The 19,410-nt window shown below is 41.3% G+C and overlaps 1 protein-coding gene across 1 annotated transcript in view; it reads left to right on the plus strand.

Annotated features, from left to right (window-relative positions):
* Positions 1-2,301: 2,301 nt before the first annotated feature.
* Positions 2,302-19,410, plus strand: part of ARHGEF38 (Rho guanine nucleotide exchange factor 38) — a gene marked incomplete at its 3' end in the record, with an annotated part of 153,093 nt that continues 135,984 nt past the window's right edge. Inside the window, exon 1 of the mRNA XM_082653586.1 lies at positions 2,302-2,503. Within this exon, the coding sequence (XP_082509712.1) occupies positions 2,308-2,503 (196 nt within the window). The 5' untranslated portion in view covers positions 2,302-2,307. The remainder of the gene's footprint in view (positions 2,504-19,410) is intronic.

A 19,410-nucleotide genomic window follows, 5' to 3' on the forward strand; every position in this document is an offset into this window, starting at 1 on the left:
GAAAAATATATTTACTACTGAATTCATGGTAGCTATATTATGTATCTTCTCAATTGATGAAGTTTCTAAAATATAATAAAGCTACTACAGTCAGTTCTGCCATAATGCTTGTTTTGAAAACATAAGTTTGTTCCAACAAAACTGTTATATTAGGGAACTGTTTGAGCATAACACAATTTCACATTTGCTTATGTGTGATTTCATCTACTTGAAACACTAGGTGAATGCAGAAAACTGTACCCAGGTGCCCTGAGCTACAGGGGAGGACATAAAACTCACACGTGAACACCCCTCAAGATTACCAGCGACTTCAGTTCATGGCCTGTGGGACTAGCCACACCCATCCACATCTGGTGATGTACACTTCCATCTGATTTCAAATATCACTGCTTCCATCATTTTATTATGACTCAGAAGCTGTAACCCTTCTAATACCCACTTCCACAAGCAAAGGTCAGTGCTTCTTCAACACAAAATGCCACATTTATTGTAATATTTCTGTATTTCTTAACCATTTATCACATGTAAAACTGTGCTACCATTTTTTTTAGTTTTTTATCTTTTTTTAAAAAATGGATCACTGACAAAGTTTTTGAGTGCTCTAACCGTAACCCCATATTTCCCATAAGTCCTGTATTTTTAATTGCACAATTTTGCAGTAGTACTATATTTAAGAGTATATGTCTGTTATTAACCAGGCAAATACACACAAACATATCATATACATATATGTATATATAATATTAGAATACAATTGAGACATTTTTAATGTGAATCAAAAAAGCTGATTTTACATCTTCGCAGAGAATGTGCCTTGAAAAGCATTTATTAAATGTATTTGGGAGGGCTTGTTAAAAAGAAAGAGACTATCAATTATATTAAATACAAGCCATTCAATATGCCAAGCTATATATAGATGTCTCTATAGTGGGTGACGATTTGTCATTTATCTTCTAAGATAATTATGCAAATTGTATTCAGCCCACACATCCTGAGTTGGAAAAATGGTTTTTCCCTCTTTTTCCTCATTTATAAACCTTGTCTAACAAGAGTTAACCATGATTCAGAGTGGACAGCACAAAGCTAGATTTTGGCAGTCCCACTGCAATAAAAAAGAATCTATTTTCCTCCTCAGGGTCTCTCTTTTCTTTAACGAGGGCATACAAAAGACTTGGCATATTCCCAGAGCTTCTGAGAATTTTCCCCTTGAGAAATCTCAGTAAATACGAGGAAAAACAACTTCAAAAAAACTAATGAAAGGCCCGTCACTATTTGCCTTTCTACCCTCCTCCCCGCCCCCCAGGCCTTTCCACTGTCTAGTGTCTCTTCTCAGTTTCAAACATTTTCCCTCCTCTTATTTTCCTAAGGTGAGCTGCCTTTCTCGGACACTCCATCTGCGAGAGGGTCGGGAAAAGATCTTACAGAAATCACACCCTGGCCCAGTGCTTATTTTCCCAAGGATCAGGACCCAGAAGGACGGGGTTGGGACTGAAAAGACTAATTTCAGGCTAGGGCAGCACGTGGAGAGCAAGAAATCGGAAAGGCTCTAGACCTTTCCCTCCTCTGGCTCCTGCAGCCGAACCCCTCTCCAGTGCAAACCCTTGTTTCCTCAGGAATGCGGATCAGGGTTTGGCAAGTACGTTTTTAGCAAATAATCTCTGAATGTTCGGTGTTTAAAGGCGGAAGCACGACTTTGAGGGCGCACAGTAATCCTTAAAAAACGATCCTGTCCCCACTGTTGTGATGCAAATGCAAATTCTCATGGCTGCACACTAGCTCCGCGGTCACGTGTGGGTGACTCTAGCTGAGAGTCACCCCCGAGCCCCGTGTGGCTCGGGGCAGCAGAACCGCAACGCAGTGTCCCAGCGCACCTGTACACACCCAGAGGCCCACACTGAACCCATAAGCCGCTGGGTACACACACGCGCGCTTCCCCTCCTCCCGCCTCACCTTGTTCGCTTTCCTTTCCCCGGACTCCCAGCCCTCGGCCCACACAATGGGATGTTTGTTTGCTTCAGCAGCATGTTGCAGCGCAGTCCCTGCTTTGCCTAGCTCGGTTCGGCAGGTCTCTCAGGTAACAGGTGGCAGCTTCCCCTGTTGGATTCTAGTTATTAAAAAGAATGACCTCATAGGGGTGGAGCCCTGGGACTCCGTGGAGGGCAGTCACAGCTAGGTAACCCTGGAGTGAAGCCGGTTGGTTAGAAGGGGGCAGTTAAGCTCCTCAGGCTGGCGGCTTTAACATTTACCCTGAGGCCCCTTAGCAGCCAGCCATTGCCCGCTGGCCCCTAGAGCTGGTCTCTGCCTCCCATGGAGCCCAAAGAAGCCCCCGGGAAAGAAACTATGGGCACCAGGAAAAAGAGCCTGCCCTTCCCGAGGCCCAGGCTCTATATGCTGGAGAGAAGGAAGACTGACCCTGTGGTTGAGCGCAGTGTTCCTGGGGACTACTCTGGTACCTTGACGAGGAGCCAGTCTCACAGGACCGAGTACAACCAGAAATTACAAGGTAACCTACAAGAAACCCATGGCCTTGGTTCCTGCACTCCCAGCTCTTTTCCTCTTACTCTTGCACTTGCAAAGGAAGCAATTAAGGCAGAGGAGAAAATCAAACATTACCTTCCTCTATAAGGAGGAAAGTAAGGAAATAAGAAAATGAAAGTAAATGTAATTCACAAGTTGTAGGAGAAATTTATTATGTCCTTCCATAGTTAAAAAGCCAGTTCTGGGGCTTCCCTGGTGGCGCAGTGTTTGGGAGTCCACCTGCTGATGCAGGGGACACGGGTTCGTGCCCCGGTCCACGAGGATCCCACATGCCGCGGAGCGGCTGGGCCCGTGAGCCATGGCCGCTGAGCCTGCGCGTCCGGAGCCTGTGCTCCACAACGGGAGAGGCCACAACAGTGAGAGGCCCGTGTACCGAAAAAAACAAAAAAAAAAAACAACCAAAAAAGCCAATTCTGAATTATTCTTAATATTGTCATGTCTTTTTTTTCCTGCTACATCCCTCTTTTCTTCTCCCTCCTGCACCCAATTTAAGACGTGGGAAGCACTAGAAAGCAAATGATTTAGAAACCTACAAAAGATAGTTTATCTCAATAGACAGGTGTGAGATGTCACACCAGGAGATCTATCTAGGTAATTGTACTGAACTGTGATTGTGGTTATATTAAATAGGGGCCTGAAACTACAATTATGTCTGGGAAAATAAGGGATGTTATAGTCATCGGATAGTATAATAGGATTTCTTGAAAATCACATAGGTGTTCATTCCTTTAGAGTGAATCGAATAACATGCAAATATGGTAAGAGACGTTTAGCACGCTTAGATTGAATGACCGCTGAGGAAATAACTTCAGTTATTTTGTGATGGTCATAAGATAATTGGCACAGTTAATATAACATGTCCTGTTTCAGGCCCTGAATTGCTCTCTCTTCCCATCCATCCTCTCTTTTACTTCTCCCTTTCTCTCAAAGGTCATTTGGTCTAGTAAACATCATTTTGATGTGGATGCTGTGCGACGTTTTAAGTAGCCACTGCAGTACCTGTTATGTGATCCCCCAGAACCTGTCTCTCCCACTTTGAGGCACACTGTGTTTAAGCTCTCATAATCCTACCATGAGCTGTCATTCCGGATTGAAAAACTACAATGAGGCTAGAGCAACCAATGGGACAAGCTTGTACTTAGAAGGTCTCTTTCCTCAAAAAATGTGCGTGGACTTAGTGATGCAAATTAATTAAAGTAAGTTAAATGCATTTAAATTAAATCTTTAAAGCTTCCTACTATGAGTTAATGCTTTTAAAAAATCCTGATAGCTCAGGATTAAAATGCAAAGTCAAGTGTTGTCCTTAAAGATGGTTGTTTTTTTTTTTAATGGGGAAGGGGTACTATTTGAGCTTTGAAATTAATTTTCTCAAGGCCATGTATAAACTGGAAAAAATGCAAATTTTAAAGTCACGTATATTTGGTTTCCAATCCTGGCTCTTCAGTTTACTACCTATAAGACTGAGCAAATCACTTAAAATTGCTGAGCTTCTGTTTCTCTATCTGTGAAAATAGGATAATGATACTTACCACACAGTGTTATTGGGAGAATGAAATTAGATAAGTACATGAAACACCTAGAATATTGGCTGACACATGGCATGTGCTCCATAAATAGTAGCTGTTTTTAATTTTAGGAATGATGGGTACCATAATGTTAGAACAGGACTTGCCTTGTGTTAGCCCAAATTTACTAATCTACTAATCTGTTTCAACTCTTTTCTGTCTTTTGATGAAAAGACCACAAATAAGGAATTCAGGAAAAGCCTACTGCTTTTTCCCTAATAACATGTTTCTTCTTTCCGAGGTTCACTAATTCAGCATCTTTTTGATCCAGATTTTCCATTAGTAAAATAAAAATGGGAATACTTTTTGCTATTCTCTTCCCAAACTTAGCTTAAAAAAAAATAAGTCTGTGGCCACAGAATACAGTAGATATTTGTTGGTTACTTTGCAGAAGACTTCAGCCTTCTTATGTACTCCACTGGATTTGTGGTTTTCCTGTGCTCTGTTGGATCCTGTCTCTGAAGGTGGAAGGAAAGACGCAGGAGTTAATCCATGGTCGTAGACCTGACTGTGCTGGAGAAAAATCATCAGGGAGCGTAGAGGAGCACATCAGAGCTGTAAAGATAGGCTGACCTCCTGATAAGTAACATTTTAAAGATGTAACTCTTAATAAAGTCCAAGGCTGATACCTAATGCCTAATAGAGCTTTTAGTATGATTCTTCTGTAACTGGTGTGGCAACAATAGAAGGCATTTTTTCATTAATGTTGGAAGCAATCAGTTCTGTGGTTTGCACTCTCTCATCTGTACTCTACCCTTTATCATGCAGATGAGTCCTAAATCACCTTAAGAGGTTCTTTATTATTGCAATGCCAAGAGTTTTTCCTCTGCCTACCTTGGAACTGGCAGTTCCCTGGGAGGCACTGAATAAAGACCTGAGCTAGTTAGAGCCCTCAGACAGATGGCCCCGAAGCAAAGCCATCGTGAGGTCACAGTGTGCTTTCCAATACTGGAATGCAGCCTCAAATTATTTAGTTGGTTGTCCTTCAGTGCTGTGTTGCTGAGTAATACAATTTACTGTTCTGTCTCTGGAAGCAAGTTCTCTAGGATTCTGGGAAATGTTACATCGTTCTTCGGTGTCCCTGGGCTCACCTCTTAACTATACAGTTTATCCGTTTCATTCAATTTCTGACTGATGTCGCTTTAGTAGTGTGAATCCTAAGCTGTAATATTTTTTAAATGGTACAGGGGGTGAGAGCTACTAAATTAAACAATAGAACATGATTCTAATGAGATTATCATAAAATCTTTGTAAAAGATTGTGATCACATCCATGTAGTCATTCCTACTAAGCCTCAAGTTGCACAATAATAGTTCAATGCTAGCTACAGTTAGTGGCATCCTTATTCCTTCAACAGGTTTGTTCAGTTAATTGGCGTTTATTGAATATGTTATACGGTGTGCAAAAAACAGAATATGTGCCAGGAATAACAACTACAAAATCATTAAGAAAAAGTGTCTGACCTTTACTCCAAAGGGGCTTGAAGTCTCGTAGGGAAAGATAAGACAGGTAAACAAATACAATAAAGGTGCAGGCGAGAGGTAGACATGGGATCAGGGCATCCGCAGAAGGAGGAAATGGTCTATTCAGGATTGGGCGGAGAGGTTGTCAGAAAACATTGTCATTCAGAGAAGATAAGTGGGGATGGGGTGGAGGTGCAGAATGGGGAGAGAAGGGTATTTTAACATCTTCACTGGGCTTATCTCTGTCTGAAATTATGTTGTTTGTTTCCTTATTTATTGTCTATTATCGACCCATTTCCCCTCCCATCTCTCACGCCCACCCCCCCCCACCAGTCCATGAAAGGCACCCTATCTTTCTCGTTAACTGTTCCATCTTTGCCCTTGGAATCGTGGCCAGCATACATGAATAGGATTAGTGCCCTCATAAAACACGAGAGATCTTGTTCCCTCCCTCTCTGCTCCCTGCCATGTGAGGATTTGAAAAGTCCGACATCTGTCCACCAGGAAGGGGGTCCTTACCAGCACCTTGAACTTTGATCTTGGACTTCTCAACTGCAAAAACTGTGAAAAACAAATGTTTGTTGTTTAAGCCACCCCGTTTATGGTATTTTTGTAACAGCAGCCCAAATCGACTAAGATAGTTGGTCAGTTACTTTTATCCTCTGTGGCCACGCTAAGCTTCTGGTTAATTTTTTGGCCAGTGCATATTTTTGCTAGTATCAGGTGAAAGAGTGAGAGTGGGTGGGTTAAATGTCCTCACAGCTGCAGATAACACAACAACAAAAAAATCACATCTCCAATTCATGTTAGGTCTGCGATGTTTTCTTTTTCACAAAGGCTATCATATCATTTTCATTATAAAAGGATTGATTGGTTGTTTTTATGAAATCCTGAAATGTTCTCACTATGGTGACAATAAATGAGCCACTCTCCTGCATGGACTTTATACGGAATAAGATATTTTGCAGTATGAGGACAAATGGCTCAAAGACTAAGTTAGACTTGGTCAGATTATGGGAACAGTTAATTTGTAATGATTTTTTTTTTTTCGGTATGCGGGCCTCTCACTGTTGTGGCCTCTCCCCTTGCGGAGCACAGGCTCCAGACGCGCAGGCTCAGCAGTCATGGCTCACGGGCCCAGCCGCTCCACGGCATGTGGGATCTTCCCGGACCAGGGCACGAACCCGTGTCCCCTGCATCGGCAGGCAGACTCTCAACCATTGCGCCACCAGGGAAGCCCAATTTGTAATGATTTTTAAGAATACAAACTAACCTGTAAGTGAGGAGGATGAGCTGTTAACACTGGAAGATTTGGTGATTTTTGTTCAAGGGGTAATGAAGGGTGGAATGAAAGTAATTGTCCAGCTGTTCGTGCATGGTTCTCTCCTGGTGCTATGAGTCCTTTTTGTTCCTGCCTGTTCTTTGAGTACTGTAAAAGTAACTCCTTCCCCTTTACCTGCCTTTAGTGAAATGGGAAGTACTTGGATCAGTAATGTGACCGTTAACAGTGTAACGCACTGTTAAAGCTAAGTAACTTCTCTCTCGTTGCATGCATAGAAACCCAAAAGAAGCATGATATTTTACTTTCTTTCTTTTCCAGTAAAGGTATTTTGCAGTTTTTAGAGGACACATTGGATCAAATAAAGTGAGTCCCAGAAATCAAGAAAGTTTGAGCTATTCCACTACTACCACATTGTGATGGGAAAATTTATTCCTTCCATATTTAACTGATGTACCTCTAGATATAACTTTTTTAAAGGTAGCAAACACAGCTTCTAATTCTATTTTTTGTCCATAAAAATGATGGGTTTATCAAAACACAAGATGAGACATCAAGAGGGAGGGCTGAGCTAATGGAAGAAAGGAAGGAGAGGAAGAGGGAGAGAGAAAATTCAGATGTGCTAAGCACAGATAGAAACGAATCTTAAAATAGTGACATAGTTGGGGAAAAGATGAGTGAGAGAAAAGCACTCAAGCTACATTCATCTTTGCTTCTGTTGATACAGGAAAAGGGAAAACGGTCTTTTTATAGAATGACTTTTTCTTGATACCCTAATCATATTAACTTCAGTGTTTTTGCGGGTACTGATTTCCTGGTGACGGTGGATTATTGCAAGAATTGCTAAACGTGTCAGCAGTATCACCCTGAGCACCGGGCAAGACTTGGCTTCAGGTGGAGCTTTAGAGCGTCCCCCTGTGGCCCCCTCTCCACCAAGCAGGTGAGGAGTCCTTGGGGCCAAGGTTCCTGGCTGCCTGGGATCCTTAACCTCATTTCTAGACTAAGTTCAGGGCATCTGGGACCATGGAATTTTCTGTTCAACTGGTCCTAATCACTGCCACCAAGGCCTGATGGAACCTCTTCCCAATCCCTTTCTCCTTAGGACAGAATGTGGGTGCTGGTGGGCACACCCTTTGGCTCCAGGGCCAGTCAGTTTTGGAGGTGTGTCTGGAGCTCGATCATGCTGGGGTGTTCACTCCATGCCTACCAGGCCCTTTGTGGGTGGAGGAGCTGGTAGAGGGAAGGGTAGGGATACAGGCCTCATGACTGGGGAGAGGGATTGTGCCCAGGGCCTCCTGCTAAATTTTGGCATGAAACTCCGAGGGACCTGAGAGATCTAATCTTGAACTTGGCCTTCCAGATTGTTATGAAGGTATATTTATTCAAGATGGAAGGATATAACATATTTTATTTAACAGTTTGCCAGCTTGACTTACAACTTTTAAATATGTAGATAAGGTATGCAGCCTCCGTTTATACACTTGCTCCAGGCCCAAAAAGGAGGCTACTTATGACTGTTATCTACATTCAGGATATAGCTTTCTTATTATACTAGGTTGTGGAAAGAGGAAAGGAAGGGAAGCGGAGGGAAGGAAAGACATCGTGACTGTTATCCGCCAGAAGCCGTGTCAGCCAGGGGCTTTCACACATTGTTATTTGATCCCAATACCTTTTCAGTTGGGGTTTTATAGTTGAAAAAGTAGGTATATAAAGGAGAAATGACTTTCCCTCTACCCTCCTACATTCAATAGCTGGGCCTATGAACTAAACAAACAATAGGCAGCTTAACAGGAGAAAAAGTATACGAGGGTATTCATTTTGAATGTTTCATGCCTGTGAGCATCACAGGAAAACAGAAGTGAATAACTCAAAAAAGGTTAGGATTAGAGAGCTTATATACTATCTTAATAGGGGAAGGAGAGGAGAAATGTAGGCCACTGAGGGGAGAGTAAATAATTTTAGGAAAGATGAATGGGCCCTTAGAAGAACCACAGGGATACGTAATAGTTGGTGACAAAGTCTGTCTGGCTGTGATGTCATTTCTAGTCTCCTGTCCTGTGAGAGGAGTCGGCGTCCCCTGGTTGACAGTTGAGCTCCTTTTGGAGGATCTGTCTCTAGGCAGATAAGGGAGTGCAGAGAAAGCCTCTCCCTGCATTTGCTGCTTTTCAAGTGCTTTCAGCTCAAAATGATCAATGTACCAAAGTAACAAATTTGGGGGTGGCATGTCCTAAACTCCTTCAGGTGGTAGAGCTTGGATTTGATCATAGGTGCTTTAAATATCTGCAAAATTAAATGCAACTCATTCATTGACTTAGTATTTTATCTGTAGGGTATATTAGTAATGAGAAGTCAAAGCACTTTGAGTGTTGCAGTACATGTTTTGTGATGTGATGACATTCCTCTGCTACTGTGATAAAACTCGACCTGCTAAATTTTTTACTTTGGAATTCATGTTCTTTCTCTGGCATTATTGTGACATGCCTCTGATGGTGTGTTGTTGCTGTTTAATAAATGCTATCTTTTGATTTAATTGTCAGGAAACAAAGTTAGGTTAAGCAAACCTGCCCTATTGTAATAGCTTAATCATCTCCATTTCCCACTTCCTTGGATATCTTGACACTATTTCCTTAATTTTATGCCTGTTGTCATTTATTGGTATCTCAATAAAACTTAACATGCATCCACAAAACTGAAAACCCTATTTTATAGCAATCGGTGGTGGTGATGGTGGTGTATACATTTGCAAATGAAAAGAATGGAATTATATACTGGAAACAAGTAGTTCTTTACCTAAGTAGGTGATATTTCAATAGAATTCTATGAAGTCAGCCTAAATTGTGAGTCTTAAATGCAGCAGGAAAATAGAGTGTTATGATTAAAGCCTTTGTCCCAGGTTGTTCTGAACAATTTTTTTCTTGATTAATGAGTCAGAGAAGAAATGAATACTCTGTGATACCTGGACTGAGGCCCTTGAGAGCAAATATAATCTTGACTGTCTGACATCCAGCTCTTACGTAAAGAAGAAAACCTAAAGGTCACGTCATCTAGCTGCTGCTCTAAGCACGCTGAGCCATTGTACCCCTCACAGAAATTGTCTTTCCTGAATGCTTTTCAATGTTAGGTCTCCAGTGTCACTATAAAAGTTGGCACAGATTTCTGCTTCTGTCTTTGTTGTGAAATAGTTGATGAAGACATTGTTTACTTCTCTCAGTGCCATCCAGTTTTATTCGAGGAAAAACTTTGGCTCTTCTTAAGAATTAGAATATGCCCCCTTTCCAGATAAAAACAAGCAATTTAGTGTATATATTTAGCTGCCTGAAACTTAGAGTCAGTTTTGTACCTAATGCCTCACCTTTTATTAGCTACTTCCCTCCCACCCCCAAATTTTTTCCTCCAAATATCTGCAAGTATGGATTCTCATCACTGAGATCTCTGCTCACCTTCTGGGAGAGTCCTTCCTGACCATTCTACCTACAGCGGTGTAGAAGAGGAAAGACTTTCCCTTTCTCCTCTTAGGTTCTGTGGCTGGGACATGTGAGTAGAACCTACAAAAGACAGAATAACAGGAGAAAAAGCATGCACATTTTATTTGATGTTACTATTTGTACATGGCACAGAGGGTTTCATAGAAAGAATCAAGAATCCCAAAGCAGTTAAACCCAGGGGCTTATATATCATTTTAACAAAGAGTGATAACTTGTGGAAATGTGGCAAGACAAAGGAAAAGGGGGTTTGAGCTAAGGGTATTAAACTGTGGGGAAGTGAACAGGAAACATATGGTGGAAACTAATGGAATATAAGGGTTATTTCAGTAAGATCTGTTTGTACAGACTCATCTTGATGTCAACTCCCCATCTCCAGCGATAAGAATTCTCTCCTCTTCCTGACACAGGGAGGGCAGAGAGCTCTTCCTGAACCCGCTGCTTCTCAGTTGCCTTCAGTTCAAAGTAATCAACATGCCAGAGAGGTATATTTTGGGATGGTATTTTCTAATGCCTTTCAGTGACCTTCATACTACCTGTTGCTCTCTGGAATTATGCTTTTCTGTTCTATCTTGCCCCTCTCTTCCACTTGAACATAATTTTCCTTGGGAGTAGAGAGTTAGTCTTATTTTAACACTTAAGCAGTGCCTGGTATATGGTAGATGCTCAGCTCAAAGACTACTTACTCAATGATTTAAAACGATTCCATGACTCATTATAACTATATTGATCTGTATCATTGGTATATTGGCTTTTACAATTCTGTCATTCCCATTTCCCCACTATTTAATTGGAGTCAATTTATGAGTTAACTCCTCTAACTTCTTTTTCTGTAAAAATAGAGAATATAAATAAATAAACTTAATTAAAGAAGAAAATAGAGTTCCTTGGCCAAAGAAAATGAAATCTCAGTTTTAAGGAATTTATCCAACAAGCATTTATCCAACAAGTTAATACATGGTTAATACCAACTAGATCCTGAGAATATAAAAGTAACCAGAAGTGAACCCAGCCTATGGAGTGAGACAGGCAGTGAACCAATGATTGTAGCAATAAGTGCCTGAGGTAAGGCTGCAGTTTGGGTTCCTGGGTTGCAGATTCTGAGGTGGAAATTTGGGTGCAGGAGGTTTATTAGGGAATGTTCTTATGATCACCACCTGGGCAAGAGAAGGGACAGGCAGAAGATAGGGAGAAAGAGAGAGAGCTTGAGCTGTGATCTGGTCTCAGTGAAAGCCTTAGCCAACTCTAAGGCAAGTTCTGAAGATGAGATGATCCTTTGGACTTGTCACAGTGCTGTGAAGAATCTGGCCCCTTATATCATCACCCTTCAGGTTACTGGATGGGGCCATCTTGGAAAGGGAGCATGACCTGAGAGGTGCTCTCATCTGAGATAATTCCTGAAAAGGAGCTGTCTGCTGGTGACACTCCCAGCAGTGGGGCAAGAAGTCCTTTTTTTCCTGAAGGGGAACTGGTCAGCTCATCACAGCACTGACCCGAAATTAGTGGTTATTAATATATTAGAGACACAAGTAAATCAATATAGGGATTGTGATGAGAAAGAGCTCAATTGGACCCCTAAAATGTCAAAATAAGAGACACTGAAATCTGAATCTTGAAATCCAGTTTGTATTTTTTCTGAGAGGAAGAGGGCATTCCAGAAAGAGGGATTAAACATGTCCTAGTGCATGGAACAAGGTAATAAAATTGGTTTTCCTGTCTGGGGTTCATAGCTGAAAAAGATGACACCAATACAACTAGCATCTGTACTAGGCATGTGGGTACATTACATCATTTCTTAACAAATTTGCTAAGAAGTTATTGTCAAATATTTATAGATAATAAAATTAAGGTTACAAGAGGTGTAGACACTTGCCCAGCGTTACGCAACTAGTAAGCGGTAACGTCAGAGTTATACTGAGGTCTACTTGACTCCAAGGTCCATGCTTTTTCAAGCACTATGCAATCTCTGTTGTTCTAACCCCAGATTTTAGTAGTACCTCTTTTGTGGTTTGTTTTTAAGGAATAGGCTGACTTTGACACAATTTTGAACAATACTCCAAAACATCAAGATACCCTTAAATTCTACCAGCACATTCACCTGCAGTCTTAAAATCAACAGTGACCGGTAAGTGCTTTCCAGTAGCTGTGTTATTTTATGTTTTTCAACAAAATGTTTTATGTGGAATGAAGTTAGAATGATATGCAATTACAATGAATGAGAGGTACACTTAGATTCACTAGAATATTCCACTCTAAAAATACAAACCTAATGATTTGAATTATCTAGTCTTTGAAACCTGCCCCTCCTCACTAACTATAGAGCACACAGCAGGAGGAGAATGTCTGATGGAAAGCTGGGTCACAGTGTCAAACTATATTGCTCCTCTGCTTAATATTCCGCAATACTTTTCCATGTTCTCTAGCAGTAGTGTCCAAACAGAGGTACAGGCAGCCCAGAGAGGGGTTTCAAGAAAACTCATTATGAAAGAAAAAAATAAGTTAATCTTTTAGTCTTATCCTTTGAAAATATCTATTTTGTGTATTCTTTATCATGTATGTGATACATTAATACTACCCATGCATTGGAGGTACATCCTCAAAACAGTTTAACTGACCCATGAACAAAACAGTTTGGGATGAAATTTTGACACACGCTACAACAGGATGAATCTTGAAGACATGATGCTAAGTGAAATAAGCCAGACACAAAAGTACAAGTATTATATGATTCCACTTAAAAGAGGTACCTGGAATAGTCAAATACATAGAGACAAAAAGTAGAATGGTGGTTGCCAGAGGCTTAGGGGAAAGGAGAGTAGGGAGTTAGTGTTTAATGGGTCCAGAGTTTCAGTTTGGGAAGATGAAAAAGTTCTGGAGATGGATGGTGGTGATGGTTGCACAACAATGTGAATGTACTTAAAGCTGAATTGTGCACTTAAAGATAGTTAACATGGTAAATTTTATGTTCTGCACATTTTACCATGATAAAAAAATTAATAAAGTTGGAGACCCCATGTTATAACATTAAAATGGGTATAAGGCCTCTCACACCATGTCTCTATCTTTCCATGTCTGGCCTGAGGGACAGTTTTACTTCAGATTGTCTTGCCTTGACACCTGCTGTTTCCTCAGCCTGGAGTGTTCTCCCTCATCTTGGTTGTTTTATAACCCCCTATTTACCTTTTCAATTCTATCGTTCTGTCGTTACACCCAAAATATATTTGAGTGTCCCATCCTGTATACATTTTTCATATTCGTTATTCACATGCCAACGTCTCTTACATTTGGTTGAACTTCTTGAGGACAGGAGCATTGGTATCGTCAGCAGCTAGGGAAAGGATGGCCTGTACTTAATAATCCTGTTTGTTATGTAAATGAGTGGGTAAATGAATGAATGAATGAACAATAAATGGATGGTGTGGCAGTTGTCCAGTGAACATCCAGAATGGATACAGGAGGCCCTTCTCCATGGTGGGCTCCCTGGAAGCCAGGTCCAAATCACATCACTGACTTCAGGGTCACAGGTCCTGGTTATGGATCTAGCTCAGATGATGGAATTATTTATTAATTTTTATCATACCACATATTTATCTTCTTCATATTGTGTTTTCTTGGTCACCCTTTACAATTCTGTTCTCATTAGCAAGGGCATACAAAAATCAGACTTACCTCATGCTGGAGGATGTATATGTTATCTCTTGAAATGTAATCTTACATTTTTATAACCAGATTTAGGTAAAGAAATTAAATTATTTTCATTCTGGGCTAAGTGAAGATTCTGAGTGATTTCCTCCTTTTTTTTTTTTTTTTTTTTTTTTGCAATACGCGGGCCTCTTACTGTGTGGCCTCTCCCGTTGGGGAGCACAGGCTCCGGACGCGCAGGCTCAGCGGCCATGGCTCACGGGCCTAGCCACTCCGTGGCATGTGGGATCTTCCCAGACCGGGGCACGAACCCATGTCCCCTGCATTGGCAGGCACACTCTTAACCACTGCACCACCAGGGAAGCCCCTACAAATTGAAGTTTTGTGGCAACCTTGTGTCAAGCTAGTCTATTGGCTAGTCTATTGGAAGCTAGTCTATTGGAAAAAAAATGCATTTTTTTCAATAGCATTTGCTGACTTCGTGTCTCTGTATCACATTTTGGCAATTCTCACAAAGTAAATTATAATACTTTTTCATTATTCATTTGTTATGGTGAGCTGTGATGTTACTATTGTAATTGTTTAGAGTGCCAGGAACTGCACCTATATAAGGTGGCAAGCAATCTATAAATGTTGTGTATTTTCTCACTGCTCCATCGACAGCCTGTTCCCCTGTCTCTTTCCCTCTCCTCAGGCTTCCCTAATCCCTGAGACACAAGGATGTTGAATTTAGGCCAGTTAATAACCTACAATGGCCTCTAAATGTTCAAGTGAAAGGAAGAGTCACACATCTCTCATGTTAAATCAAAAACTAGAAATGATTACGCTTGGTGAAGAAGGTATATCAAAAAAAACTAGGCCTCTTACACCAAGCAGTTAGCCAAGTTTTGAATGCAAAGGAAAAGTTTTTGAAGGAAATTAAAAGTGCTACACCAGTAAACACATGAATGACAAGCAAGTGAAACAGCCTTAATGCTGAGATGGAGAAAGTTGTAGTGGTTTGGATAGAAGATCAAAACAGCCACAACATTCCCTTAAGCCAAAGCCTAATCAAGAGCAGGGCAGGGCTTCCCTGGTGGCGCAGTGGTTGAGAGTCCACCTGCCGATGCAGGGGACATGGGTTCTGTGCCCGGGTCCGGGAAGATCCCACATGCCGCAGAGCGGCTAGGCCCGTGAGCCATGGCCGCTGAGCCTGCGCGTCCGGAGCCTGTGCTCCGCAACGGGAGAGGCCACAACAGTGAGAGGCCCACGTACCGCAAAAAAAATAAAAAGAAAGAAAGAGCAAGGCCCTAACTCTCTTCAATTCTGTGAATGCTGAGAGAGGTGAGGAAGCTGAAGAAGAAAAGTTGGAAACTAGCAGCGCTTGGTTAATGAGGTTTAAGGAAAAGTGCAAGGTGAAGCAGCACGTGCTGATGTAGAAGCTGAAGCAAGTTATCTAGAAGATCTAGTTAAGATAATTAATGAAGGTGGCTACACTAAACAACAGATTTTCAATGCAGATGAAACAGCCTTCTATTGGAAGAAGATGCTATCTAGGACTTTCATAGCTAGAGAGGAGAAGTCAATGCCTGGCTTCAAAGCTTCAAAGGACAGGCTGACTTTCTTGTTAGGGGCTAATGTACCTGGTAGCTTTAAGTTGAAACCAATGTTCATTTACCGTTCCAAAAATCCTAGGGTCTCTAAGAATGATGCTCAGTTTACTCTTCCTATGTTCTATAAATGGAACAGCAAAACCTGGATGACAGCACATTTGTTTACAACATGGTTTACTGAATATTTTAATCCCACTGTTGAGAACTATTGCTCAGAAAAAACATTTCTTTCAAAATATGACTGCACATTGACAAGGCACCTGGTCACCCAAGAGGTCAGATGGAGGTGTACAATGAGATTGATGTTGTTTTCATGCCTGCTAACATGACTTTCATTCTGCAGCACATGGATCAAGGTATAATTTTGACTTTCAAGTCTTATTATTTAAGAAATACATTTCATAAGGCTATAGCTGCCATCAATAGCAATTCCTCTGATGGATTTGGGCAAAGTAAATGGAAAACCTTCTGGAAACGATTCACCATTCTAGATGCCAGTAAGAACATTTGTGATTCATGGGAGGAAGTCAAAATATCAACACTAACAGGATTTTGGACGGAGTTAGTTCCAACCCTCATGGATGACTTTGAGGGGTTTAAGACGTTAGCAGAGGAAGGAACTACAGAGGTGGTAGAAATAGCAAGATAACTAGAATTAGAAGTTGAGGTTGAAGATGCGACTAAATCGCTTCAATCTCATAATAAAACTTCAACAGATGAAGAGATGCTTCTTATGGCTGAGCAAAGAGAGTGGTTTATTGACATAGAAACTACTCTTGATGAAGATGCTGTGAAGATTGTTGAAATTAGCATAAAGGATTTAGAACATTACAAATGCTTAGTTGATAAATCAGTGGCAGGGTTGCAGAGATTAACTCCAATTTTGAAAGAAATTCTACAGTGGGTAAAATGCTATCAAACAGCCTTGCATGCTAAAGCGAAATCTTTCATAAAAAGAAGTGTCAAACAATGTGGCAACCTTCATCATTGTCTTATTTTAAGAAATTGCCAGGCCTGGTAGCAGTTTCCTTCAGAGCAGGTAGTGACTGTTCCTTGGGGAGCAAAGAAGAGGCCCAGGCTGTGTGGCCATGCTTGGGCATGCACAACCCAAAGTTCTTTGTTTAGAATCGGTGATATTTTAAGACTGGAGGAAGACCCAGAGAAATTAAATGACTTACCCGGGGCCAGAGGGAAAGTAAAAAGGAAGCCTAGACTTGGCCCCAAGCTTCAAATAGAGTACGCTTGCCATTATATCACACTGACCCTCAGGCTTCTGGAGCAGTAAGATGGCAGAGTAGAAGGATATGAGCTCATCTCCTCTCATGAAAACACCAAAATCATAACTAACTGCTGAACAACCATCAACAAAAGAGACTTGAACCTACCAAAAATGATATTCTACACACAGAGACAAAGAGGAAGCCACAGTGAGATGGTAGCAGGGGCACTTTCACAATTTAATCAAATCCCATAAATGCTGAGTGGGTGACCCACAAACTGGAAAATAATTACATCACAGATGTTCCCCCACAGGAGTGAGAGTTCTGAGCACCACGTCAGGCTCCCCAGCCTGGGGGTCTGGCATTGGGAAGAGGAACCCCCAGAACATTTGACTTTCAAGGCCAACAGGGCTTAAGTGTAGGAGTTCCACAGAACTGAGGGAAGCAGAGACTCTATCCTTGGAGGTCGCACACAAGCTTTCACGTGCACTGGGACCAAGGGCAAAGCAGTGACTCCATAGGATCCTGGGCCAGACCTACCTGTGGGTCTTGGAGGGTCTCCTGGGGAGACAGGGGTCAACTGTGGCTCACTGTGAGGGCAAGGACTGGTGGCAGATACCCCAGGGAATACTCATTGACATGAGCTGTCCTGGAGATTGCCATTTTGGCACCAAGACCTGGCCCCACCCAACAGCCTGCAGGCTCCAGTGCTGGGATGCTTCAGGTCAAACAACCAACAGGGTGGGAACACAGCCCCACCCATCAGCAGACAGGTTACCTAAAGTCTTCCTGAATTAACAGCTGCCAATAAACACACTTCTTGACACAGCTCTGCCCACCAGAGGGACAAGACTCAGCTCCACCCACCAGTGAGCAGGTACCAGTCCCTCCCACCAGGAGCCTGCACAAATCCTCACACCAACCTCACCCACCAGGGGGCAGACACCAGAACCAAGAAGAATTACAATCCTGCAGCCTGAAGAATGGAGACCACAAACACAGAAAGATAAACAAAGTGAGACAGCAGAGAAATATGCTCCAGATGAAGGAATAAGATAAAATCCCAGAAGAACAACTAAGTGAAGTAGAGACAGGCAATCTGCCTGAAAAAGAGTTCAGAGTAATGATGATCCAAAATCTTGCAAAAAGAATGGAAGCACAGACCAAGAGGATATAAGAAATGTTTTATAAAGAGCTAGAGGATTTAAAGAACAAACAAACAGAGATGAACAATACAATACCTGAAATGAAAAATGCACTAGAAAGAATCGATAGCACAATAAATGAGGCAGAAGAACAAATAAGTGAGCTGGAAGACAGATTGGTGGAAATCACTACTATGGAACAGAATAATGAAAAAAGAATGAAAAGAGATGAGGACAGTCTGAGACCTCTGGGACAACATTAAACACACCAACATTCACATTATAGAGGTTCAAGAAGAAGAAGAGAGAGGGAAAGGGCCTGAGAAAATATTTGAAGAGATAATAGCCAGAAACTTCCCTAACATGGGAAAGGAAACACTCTCTCAAGTCCAGCGAGTGCAGAGAGTCCCATATAGGATAAACTCAAGAAGGAATATACCAAGACACATGTTAATCAAACTGGCAAAAATTAAAGACAAAGAGAAAACTTTAAAAGCAGCAAAGGAAAAGCAACAAATAACATACAAGGGAATCCCCATAATGTTATCAGCTGATTTTTCAGCAGAAACTCTTCAGGTCAGAAGGGAGTGGCATGATATATTTCAAGTGATGAAAGGGAATAACCTACAACCAAAAATACTCTACCAGCAAGGCTCTCATTCAGATTCGACAGAGAAATCAAAATTTACACAAGCAAAGGCTAAGAGAATTCAGCAGCACCAAACCAGCTTTATACCAAATGCTAAAGGAATTTCTCTAGATGGAAAAGAAATGGCCACAACTAGAAGCAAAAAAATTACAAATGAGAAAGCTCACCAGTAAAGGCAGTCATACAGTAAAGGCAGGAAATCATCCACACAAAAGTATGACATCAAAACCAGCAATTGTGAGAAGAGGAGAGTACAAATGCAGGATATTGGAAATGCATTTGAAATTAAGAGACCAGCAAACTAAACAATCTTGTATATAAATATAGACTGCTATATCAAAACCTCGTGGTAACCACAAACCAAAATTTACAATAGATACACACACAAAAAAGAAAAACAATCCAAACACAACACTAAAAATAGTCATCAAATCACAAGCGAAGAGAACAAAAGAGGAAGGGAAGAAAAAAAGACCTATAAAACCAAATCCAAAACAATTAACAAAATGGCAATAAGAACACACATATTGATAATTACCTTAAACGTAAAAGGATTAAATGTTCCAACCAAGACATAGACTGGCTGAATGGATACAAAAACAAGATCTGTATATATGCTGTCTACAAGAGACCCACTTCAGATCTAGGGACAAACAGAGACTGAAAGTGAGGGGATTGAAAAAGTATTCCATGCAATGGAAATCAAAAGAAAGCTGGAGTGCAATACTCATATTAGACAAAATAGACTCTAAAATAAGGACTATTACAAGAGACAAAGAAGGACACTACATAATGATCAAGGGAATCAACCCAAGAAAAAGATGTAACAATTGTA

Source organism: Grampus griseus (genome assembly GCF_964374135.1).
Source record: "Grampus griseus genome assembly, chromosome: 4".
NCBI lineage: Eukaryota > Metazoa > Chordata > Mammalia > Artiodactyla > Delphinidae > Grampus > Grampus griseus.